General features: G+C 38.0%; 1 protein-coding gene across 1 annotated transcript; it reads right to left on the bottom strand.

Annotated features, from left to right (window-relative positions):
• Positions 1–1,937: 1,937 nt before the first annotated feature.
• LOC104246128 (cyclic phosphodiesterase-like) lies at positions 1,938–9,846 on the bottom strand. Its single transcript, XM_009801883.2, has 3 exons — positions 9,218–9,846; positions 2,966–3,020; positions 1,938–2,316 (listed from the first exon to the last, which is right to left on the bottom strand). Exons 1-3 carry the CDS (start codon positions 9,626–9,628, stop codon positions 2,114–2,116), a joined length of 669 nt encoding a protein of 222 aa, XP_009800185.1. The 5' UTR covers positions 9,629–9,846; the 3' UTR covers positions 1,938–2,113.
• Between the last annotated feature and the right edge of the window lie 1,318 nt (positions 9,847–11,164).

The raw sequence follows: 11,164 nt of genomic DNA, 5'->3' as shown, positions 1-11,164 counted from the left end.
TATGGCTATTTTTGAATGACCACTTGTAAATCTGGTTATTTTTGAATTTCTCAGTTCAAATTCTTAATACATTAGGTCCATTAAAAAAAATATTCCTACTGTAATTTTTTCCATTCACATATTCGACCTGAGCATAGGCGGATTCATGATTTAAATTTAACGAGTTTAATTTTTAAAATTCTCCAATATTAATTTTATTTTACGATTAAAATTGTGGATTCAGATCCCATATTCGTTGAGATTTAATAAATTTTACATATAAATTTATAATTCATGTCTAGAGTTATAAGTTCAATTGAACTTATTTATCTCGTTAAAGATAAATGAATCTTATTTATCTCACCATAACCTTTAACTAGGTTAACTAACAAAATAAAAGGAAATTGTTTTATGGGCAAGTTTTTATTATACATATAGGAGAGGAAAAGGAAAAATTAGACTACTAAGATTTTCCTATCTCCTTTTATTATTACTCTAATGCATAAATTAGTGAATGTTTGCTGAGTCAAAGGTTAGATGGATCACCAAATATTTATTAAGAGTCAACTAATTCTTAGATTTTCCCATTCGTACAGCTGCATCAACTATTAACAAAAGCAAAATGGATAAGAGTAGATTATTGGTTACATGCACTAGGGCCATTTCTTCTTTACTTTATAGGTAAGAAATGGATAATAATGATTGGCTATTTCTAATTATTTATGTAAAGGTCAGAGAAATAAACTCATGAATATTCTCTCCTCTTTTTCTTCTTTCTTTTTTCACGTCAATTTGATATTTATTTAACCTAGCTTGAATATGTCTTGTTCCCAAACCTTTATTTTTGAATTATTTTTAGTTGTTTACAACTACTAATTAAAGTATGAAATTTATTAAGCTCTTCTATTTTACCATCTCTTTAATAAATGTTCCTACTCTTTTATCGTTGGAGATAATATAGAAGTGTATCATATAAATGTTCAAGTCAGATTGATCTTCTTCTTTTTTCACCCTCCTTTAGAAAAGGGAGTTCTTCATTATTAAAGTGAAAAAAGTAATGCTCTAGCAAATTCATCTTATCACATGTTGTGTCCTTACTACTGAACCAAAGCCTTGCTGTAAGAAGGAAATGAAAAAAGTGGACAAATCAGACTCGCATTTCTTATCGAAAGATAAAAAAAATCATATTGACAACGCTCCTAACCTAACCCCTTCCTATGTTGAGTCTGTGTATTGTAAGTGATCCAAACCTACATAGTGCGCTTCCGAGAGGGAAAAGTGAAGTTGATACACCAAGAGCTCACATCGACGTAAAGATTTGAGTTGTATGATGGGAAATTATCTCCCGTAGTTCGTAGAGGACTCAACTGTTAGTTAGTGCCCCAGGTATTCAATGTCTGGTTCGATAGGACCAGCAAGAGAGGACTCTTTTTTTCCTCCTCTCTTTGGTCCAGTTTGAACCCATCCCAACAACGAACACCTTCCTACTGCAAGGTGAGGCTTGATTTCCTCTTGTCTACTTTCTTGCTCATGCCAATGCTTAACAAAACAGTTAAGAACCCTGCATGGGATTCTGCACCAAGAATATCGGCGTCTCATTTCCCCCTTAAACATCAAGCATGTAAGAGAATCTGCTAATTGTTACTCCATAAAGCTGGAGTCTTGTTTGTGAAATTCTTGGCAGAGTAAATACAATCTATGTTGCGCACACTCTCCAAAATGTTGTCGCACCTGCGTCGGAACCTCCAAAAATACACTACTTTTGGAGGATCCGACATGCACCCGACGACATTTTCGGAAAGTCCGAGCAATATAGAATACAATAACAACAACAAACCCAGTGTATTCCCACAAGTGGGGTCTGGGGAGGATAGTGTGTACGCAGACCTTAACCCTACCTTAAAAAGGCATAGAGGCTGTTTCGTGTAGACTCTTGGCAGATTAAATAAGGACCAAAATTTGGCAACTACAACGCTTTATGCTTGTATTATTAACTCCTGGAATTTTGCGAAAACCAAAAGTATACAGAAAAGAGAAGCCACAACAGTACAATTCTTATTTATAGCACATCTGAAAGACTCAAAAGTTACTGGCAATGCAAAAGTAAGGTAACAAGTTGAACTCATAAAACTAGTTAGGGGCTGAGACTGTACTCTTCGATCTTCTCCCACGATTTGAGGCTTTTGTCTTCGGTGTCTGTTTTATACAATGCAAGGCGAGTTATCTGGAAGCTCAAGTTGCCAATGCTCTCATCAAGTATATAAGCCTTTTCTTGAGCTTTCTTCTTTTCTTCATCTGTCAAATCGCCATACAGCAGGCTCACATGAGGCATATACGCTGCACGATTCACAAAAATCACACCTTCAGCAATCGAAAACCTAGCTCATCGTCCCCACTCTCAAGAAGGAAGAATATTAGCAACAAAAAAGTCAAAACAAGGGCGAAAGGCTGCTCAGGCAAGTAATCCCGTAATACAAACTCAAAGAAACATATGTGAAAAAATCAAACATCCATATTTTAAGAAGGTGGACATTCACATATTAAACTAGAGTTGATTCTCTTTTTCAGCCAGGAAAAGCTGGTCCATATATTTCAACTTTCTGATTTTCCAAAGAACCTCATATACCATATCCCAAGTTTCAGGCGACATGAGTTTTTCAGTTTAGCTTTCAACAATCGGGAGCTTAAAATTCCAAAACAAGCTATATCAAGGCAATCGTCGAGTTCTATATTCCAGTCGAGCTAATTGCTATCACGGAGGTAAATGTTGATTTGCGAACTGGAATGAGTGGGGATGGAGTGTTATCCTCCCTGCCATCTATTTTGTATTATGAATATTTTCGGATAAGAATCCTCACTTCTAATAATGTAAGAAGATGATGCATAAACAGAGAGAAATTGTAGCCACAAAAGAGGCAAATGCTTCTTGTGACTAAATTATAAAAACTGAAGTGCCAGAGATCCAAAGAAAGAACGTATATCTTACGACTTGAGCTGTTGTAACCAAAGTTGCTGCAGCAGCGTGCACTAGCCTCCACAACCTGGTAGAAAGAATTTCATATCAATGATTTATCCTCAGCAACTCAAACAAAGTGATCATACATTAAAATAAAGCATGGTAAAGAACAAGAAATTTCCATAATCATTTAAATATGATTTTGTTTTTCCTATTCAATTAGTTGCAAGATAGAAATTTCTGCTGATAATTTTGCCATTTAAACACTAAGGTTAGATAAATTTAACTTTGGCATCCCTATTGGAAACAACCTCTCTATCCTCACAAGGTAGGGGTAAGGTCTGCGTACACACTACCCTCCCCAGACCCCACGGTGTGGGATAATACTGAGTATGTTGTTGTTGTTGTTGGCATCCCTAAACCCTTCAATAGTGAAAAAGCACATAAAACTTTCAAGTTTTTGACCCCTTATATACTACTACTTTTTTAGATATAACCTTAGTTTTAATAGCCATTCGATACTTTTCTTTGTTTCTATCATATTTCGAGCCAAACTCGTACATTACGTACGTCAACATAGAGTGTTCGTACCGATGAAATACGAAAAAATAACGTGTCTTCTTCAATTTTAAATGTATCGTTTTCAATTCACTTCTGTGTTCTCACCATCTCCAATTAGATTAAAGGGATTCTTAACTTATCCACCACCCCTCCCCCCACCCACCACAAAAAAAAGCTTCTTCCAATACACAATTGAATGGCAGCCGAAAATACGAAATCAAAATATTACACCTCCGTTAGTTGATGCTTATATCTCACTCTGCCCCTATAACTAACATCTGTTCGGACAGATATCACCCCTAGGTAGTGACAATTAGGTCCAACCAACAATATTGCTATTATCAATTAGAACTTACAGATAGTAACAAGACTCCTCTAATCTTATACACGATCAAAAGGTCAAATAATTCTTGATCACAAGCTGAGGCATGCTTTGAGCACGTTTCAATGGGAAGCTCACAATGTAACGTTTCGATGGGAAGCTCACAAAAGGACTATTTGGTCCAACCAACAATACTGCTGTTAAGGATTGATCAGCGGGACTCCTCTAATCTTACATGATCAAAAGGTCGAATAATTCTTGATCACTAGGAGAGACATGTTATTGGATTTTTGGTATCCCTATACCTAAATACTGTGTAATTGGATTAATTGCTTTTTCAATACAAGAGTACTGCACATCTTATGCCATCCTCCTCTTATATCAACTTATACTCCCTAAAAAGTATGATCAACAGAGGAAAAGTCTTCTCGGTGAAGAATATAGAGTACAACCATTGCCCTCTTATCCGCATCAAAATACTACACCTATTTTAATTTCTTGTGCTCTATATACCACCGAGAGGGTTAACCAAAGAATTGAGGATGTCCATCTCATTGAAGAAGCATTAGGCATGTGCCTAATAAAAGTTTCTTTGGTTTGGTAGCCAACCTTGTTGACTTGGTTTGGTTAGGTAGTCAACCTTGTTGAATTAGTTTGGTTTGGTAGCCAACCTTGTTGAATTTCTTTGGTTTGGTAGCCAACCTTGTTGAATTTCTTTGGTTTGGTAGCCAACTTTGTTGAATTGTGAAAAGTGCCAAATATTGTAGACTTTAGAGAGTGAAGCTTTGGCTATAAAAGGAGAGCTTCAACTCTCATTTCTTCACACCAACAAAGAGTGAGGTTTCACAGACAGGGTATAAGAAAATAGTCTGTAAGGAAAATAGAGAGTGAGCGATATTGTAGTGAGGTGAGAATATCAAAAGAGGGTTATTTCTTTTGAGTGTTGTAGTGGTCTTTGGAGTATTTTACTCCGACCTACAAAGTGTAAAATTCCTTACTATAGTGATATCAGTTGCTCCTCTCGGGGCCGTGGTTTTTTCCCTTATTAAAGGGTTTTCCACGTAAAAATCTTGGTGTCGTTGTTACTCTTGTTAATTACCGTATCTCGGTGCTACATTATTATTCCGCTTTTATTACCGTGAATATTATTTCTGTGGGGGTTTATTCCCAACAACTGGTATCAGAGCACATGTTCTGCTCATTCACTGAAATACTATTCACTATCGGTAGTACTATACTCGGTGAAAAATAAAAATGTCCGGAGTAAAGTACAAGGTAGCAAAATTCAACGGATATAACGGTTTCTCAACATGGCAAAGAAGGATGAGGGATGTGCTCATCCAACAAGGATTACACAAGGTACTAGATGCTGATGTCAAAAAGCCTTATACTATGAAAGCTGAGGATTGAGCTGACTTGGATGAAAGAGCTGCTAGTGAGTGCAATCAGGTTGCACTTATCAGATGATGTGGTAAATAACATCATTGATGAAGACACTGCACGTGGAATTTGGACAAGATTGGAAAGCCTATACATGTCCAAAACGCTGACAAATAAATTGTACCTGAAGAAGCAGTTATACGCCCTACACATAGGTGAAGGTATGAATTTTTTGTCACATTTAAATGTGTTTAACGGACTAATCACACAGCTTGCCAACCTCGGAGTGAAAATCGAGGAATAAGATAAAGCCATCTTGCTATTGAACGTTGCCATCTTCGTACGATAATTTGGCAACAACCATCCTGCACGGTAAGACTACTATTGAGTTGAAAGATGTCACATTGGCTCTTTTACTCAATGAGAAGATGAGAAAGAAACCTGAAAATCAAGGACATGCTCTCATCACAGAAGGTAGAGGCAGGAGTTATCAAAGGAGTTCGAACGACTATGGTAGATTCGGAGCTCGTGGGAAGTCAAAGAGCCGATCCAAATCAAGAGCCAGAAATTGATTTGGATCTTGATCCAAATCAAGATCCAAATCAAGGTCACTTCAAAAGAGATTGCCCAAATCCAAGGAAGGGCAAAGGTGAAACCAGTGGCCAAAAGAATGACGACAACACAACCACCATGGTGCAAAACAATGATAATGTTGTCCAGTTTATAAATGAGGAAGAGGAATGCATGCACCTGTCAGGTCCAGAATCGGATTGGGTGGTTGACACAGCGGCATCTTACCATGCCACACCGGTAAGAGATCTTTTTTGCAGATATGTAGCAGGTGATTTCGGCATAGTGAGAATGGGTAACACAAGTTACTCAAAGATTGCGGGGATTTGTGACATTTGTATCAAGACAAATGTCGGATGCACATTGGTTCTAAAGGATGTGCGGCATGTACATGATTTGCGGATGAACTTGATCTCGGGTACATGCTGCACATCCTTTAGAACCAATGTGCATCCGACATTTGTCTTGATACAAATGTCACAAATCCCCGCAATCTTTGAGTAACTTGTGTTATCCATTCTCACTGTGCCGAAATCACCCGCTACATATCTGCAAAAAAGATCTCTTACCGGTGTGGCATGGTAAGATACCGATGTGTCAACCACCCATTCCGATTCTGGACCTGACAGGTGCATGCATTCCTCTTCCTCATTTATAAAGAGGACAACATTATCATTGTTTTGCATCATGTCGGTTGTGTTGTCGTCATTCTTCTGGCCACTGGTTTCACCTTTGCCCTTCCTTGGATTTGGGCAATCACTTTTGAAGTGACCTGGTTGATCACAGTTGTAGCAATTTCTGGCTCTTGATTTGGATCGGTTCTTTGACTTCCCACGAGCTCCGAATCTACCATAGTTGTTCGAACTCCTTTGATAACTCCTACCTCTACCTTCTCTGATGAGAGCATGTCCTTGATTTTCAAGCTTCTTTCTCATCTTCTCATTGAGTAAAAGAGCCGATGTGACATCTTTCAACTCAGTAGTAGTCTTACCGTGCAGGATGGTTGTTGCCAAATTATCGTACGAAGATGACATCGAGTTCAATAGCAAGATGGCTTTATCTTCTTCCTCGATTTTCACTCCGAGGTTGGCAAGCTGTGTGATTAGTCCGTTAAACACATTTAAATGTGACAAAAAATTCATACCTTCACCCATGTGTAGGGCGTATAACTGCTTATTCAGGTACAATTTATTTGTCAGCGTTTTGGACATGTATAGGCTTTCCAACCTTGTCCAAATTCCACGTGCAGTGTCTTCATCAATGATGTTATTTACCACATCATCTGATAAGTGCAACCTGATTGCACTAGCAGCTCTTTCATCCAAGTCAGCCCAATCCTCAGCTTTCATGGTATCAGGCTTTTTGGAATCAACATCTAGAACCTTGTGTAATCCTTGTTGGATGAGCAGATCTCTCATCCTTCTTTGCCATGTTGAGAAACCGTTATCTCCGTTGAATTTTGCTACCTCGTACTTTACTCCGGACATTTTTATTTTTCACCAAGTATAGTACTACCGACAGTGAATAGTATTTCAGTGAACGAGCAGAACCTGTGCTCTGATACCAGTTGTTGGGAATAAACCCCTTACCAAAATAATATTCACGGTAATAAAGCGGAATAATAATGTAGCACCGAGATACGGTAATTAACAAGAATAAAAGAGTAACCAAGATTTTTACGTGGAAAACCCTTTTAATAAAGGAAAAAACCACGGCCCCGAGAGGAGCAACTGATATCACTATAGTAAGGAATTTTACACTTTGTTGGTCGGAGTAAAATACTCCAAAGACCACTACAACGCTCAAAAGAAATAACCCTCTTTTGATATTGTCACCTCACTACAATATCGTTCAGTCTCTATTTTCCTCACATACTATTTTCTTATACCCTGTCTGTGAAACCTCACTCTTTCTTTCTCTCTTTGTTGGTGTGAAGAAATGAGAGTTGAAGCTCTCCTTTTATAGCCAAAGCTTCACTCTCTAAAGCCTACAATATTTGACAATTTACACACACTTTTCACAATTCAACAAAGTTGACTACCAAACCAAAGAAATTCAACAAGATTGGCTACCAAACCAAACTAATTCAACAAGGTTGGCTACCTAACCAAACCAAGTCACCAAGGTTGGCTACCAAACCAAAGAAACTTTTATTAGGCACATGCCTAATACTTCTTCAATGAGATGGACATCATCAATCCCATTAGCCATAGACTTCATTTAAGCTTTCTTCAGCCGAACAAAAGTTTTCACTAAATAGGATATTCAGTTAACCCCATCAAATATGGTGAAACCTAACACGGCATTGAACAAGTTACTCCTTTCGTAGCATTTTATATGAGAATTTTACTGGATATGCCGTTCAAGATTTTATTTTTTTAAAGCTTTTTTTCCCCACCCCTTTGATTCCCTTTGATCCCCTTTGTTGGAACTATTGCTCCTTTGGTGACTCGAACCCATGACCCTAGGGTTATAGGTAGGGGGTGCTGACTGTCGGAGCAACCCCTCTTGTCAAACAAATTTATAGCCTGTTTGACCAAACTTCTTTTTGGCCAAAAGTGTTTTTTTTTTTTTTGTCAAAAACACTTTTGGCTAAAAATTGAGGTGTTTGGCCAAACTTTTGGAAGAAAAAAAATGCTTTTGAGAAGAAGCAGAAACAGTTTTGGAAAAGCAGAAAAAAGTAGTTTCTCTTCAAAAGCACTTTTTTGAGAAGCACTTTTGAGAAAAATACACTTAGAAGCAGTTTTTTAAAGCTTGGCCAAACACTAATTGCTGTTCAGAAGTGTTTTTCAAACTAATTAGCCAAACACAAACTACTCCTCACCAAAAGTACTTTTGAGAAAAGTACTTTTGAAAAAAAACACTTCTCAAAATAAGCTGATTTTTGCAGCTTGGCAAACGGGCTATTAATGAGTTGCTGGAGCTGGGAACCAAACCAAAGTCATCCAAGCATTTAAACTTTTTAACTTGTATATCCCTCTGTCCTATTTTATGTGACGCTATTTAAACTTTTGAAACTCGTAGTCCGAAACATGCCACAACATTTATGTGGCTACAAATCATATTAATAACAACGACTCAGTAAAATCCACAAGTGGGGTCTGGGGAAGTTAGTGTATACGCAGACTTTACCCTTACCCCGATGGGGCAAAGAGGTTGTTTCTGGTAAAAATTCGGCTCAAGTTATAAAATCATGTCAATAAGGATCAAATAGGAAATTTAAAGTTAAATTGTTTTATGAATATAAAAATATGTCATTCTCTCGACAGACTAAAAAGGAAAGTATGCCGCATGTAACGAGATTGAGATTCTATATCCAATCAACCGATTATTAACAGAACTTACTACTACTAACTCATTCTGTAGCAATCTTACACAGAAAATACACGAAGAATAAAACAGCATTAGAAAAATTCCAACAAAAATAAAAATTCTCAGATTTTTTTTACCTCATTGGTTGGATGAAGCAAAAGGTAAACACACTGATAAAAGAAAGTTCCAGTACCAACTTTTTCAACAGTAACATTATACGCCTTTACACCTTCACATCCCTTTCTGAACTTGTCACGTGCCTCATCCTCCGTCAACATAATTGCTCCGACGACAGTCACGTGAGGCTCAAATTGGGGCCCACCAAACTCTGATCGGAGACCACCCATCAGCTTCTTCAGCCTCTCCTTCACGTCTTCCGATGGAAGTGCCCACACAGAATAAACTTCCAGCTTCTTGATCTCTGCTGCTTCATTGAGTTGTACCTCCTGCACTGGATCTGTTTCCATGAGAATTGAATAGAACAGTAGTGAAATACCAATTAGGCCAAGAAAACTAAGGAATCTGATGAGAAAAATGTTATGAAGCATTAAGATGAAGATGGAGAAGAGATTGTAAAGAACCCATTTTTAATAGTTCCGATTTTTATGATTTTGTTTTATTTAAATTGGAATTTTCTATTGAGTTGAATAGTATTTTCTTGGAGGTAATGGTGAGAAAATGGTGAAATTTGCAGAGAGAATTTTAGAGAAGGTGGAAATGGGTAGATGATGAAGAAGTGGGAGACATGATTTGGCGCAGCTTCTTTTTTATCGCAAGACGCATATTAAACCAGCGACCTGAGTATTTTTAAAAATTACCAAAATGGTCCTTGACGTATAGGGGTTGGATTATTTTGGTCTTTGATAGTATATTTCTTTGTCAGATGTAGTCCTTAATGTATGTTACAAGCGGACCAATTTGATCCAAAACCCAAAAGAAGAAAAGAAGTTGCTTCCAAAGAGGAAAAAGCTGCTTCCAGCTTAGTATTTTCGAAGTTATTTCTCGCAGTAATGTCATGCAGAGGGTTATTCAAAATTTAATACATTATTTAAAAGCAAAAAAATTTAAACTCTATAAGTTAAACCCGTAAGATTCTTAGCATTGAATCATTTAAGAACAACAACAACAACAATAAATCCAGTTTGATCCCAATAGGTGGGGTCTGGGGAGGGTGGTCTGTACGCAGACCTTACCCCTACCTAATGTAGGTAGAGAGGTTGTTTCCAATAGACCCTCAGCTCAGAAAGGACAAGAAGAAGAGGAAAGCAAGGAAGGAAGAAAGAAGGAAGAGAAAAGAAAAGGGGGAGATAAAGGATAAGTAATACCAAATAATAGCAGCAGGGAATACAATACCTGAGGTGAACACAACCACATAACGTAATAGAAATCTAAGAATACGAAGGGACATGACCTACTAACATTCTACCTTAATCCTCAACCTCCACAACCTTCTATCAAGGGTCATGTCCTCAATGAGCTGAAACAGCGCCATGTTGCGTCTAATCACCTCTCCCCAGTACTTCTTAAGCCTACCTCGACCTCTTCTCATTCTCTATGGCCAACCTCTCACACTATGTCCGAACCATCTCAGCCTCAACTCCCGCATCTTGTCCTCCATAGAGGCTACTCTCACTCTGTCCCAGATAGCTTCATTCTTAATCTTATCTCTCCTGGTACACCCACACATCCATCTCAACATCCCCATCTCTGCTACTCTCATCTTCTGCAGGTGGGAGTTCTTGACTGGCCAATACTCAGCCCCATACATCATAGCTGGTCGAATCACCACTCGATAAAACTTACCCTTAAGTCTTAGCGGTACATTCCTATCACACAAAACATCGGAAGCAAGCCTCTACTTTATCCATCCGCTCCGATGCGATGTGCGACATTTTCACCAATCTCCCCATTACCCTGGATAATAGACCCGAGATACTTAAAACTCGCTCTCTTGGGAATAACTTGAACATCAAGCTTAACCTCTACATCTGCATCATGGGTCCCGTCACTGAATTTGCACTCCAAGTATTCTGTCTTTGTTCTACTCAGTTTGAAACCTTTAGACTCCAAAGTCTTTCTCCAAA

Source organism: Nicotiana sylvestris, chromosome 9 (genome assembly GCF_000393655.2).
Source record: "Nicotiana sylvestris chromosome 9, ASM39365v2, whole genome shotgun sequence".
Taxonomy (NCBI): Eukaryota; Viridiplantae; Streptophyta; class Magnoliopsida; order Solanales; family Solanaceae; genus Nicotiana; species Nicotiana sylvestris.
This window is presented reverse-complemented; position numbering and strand designations above follow the sequence as displayed.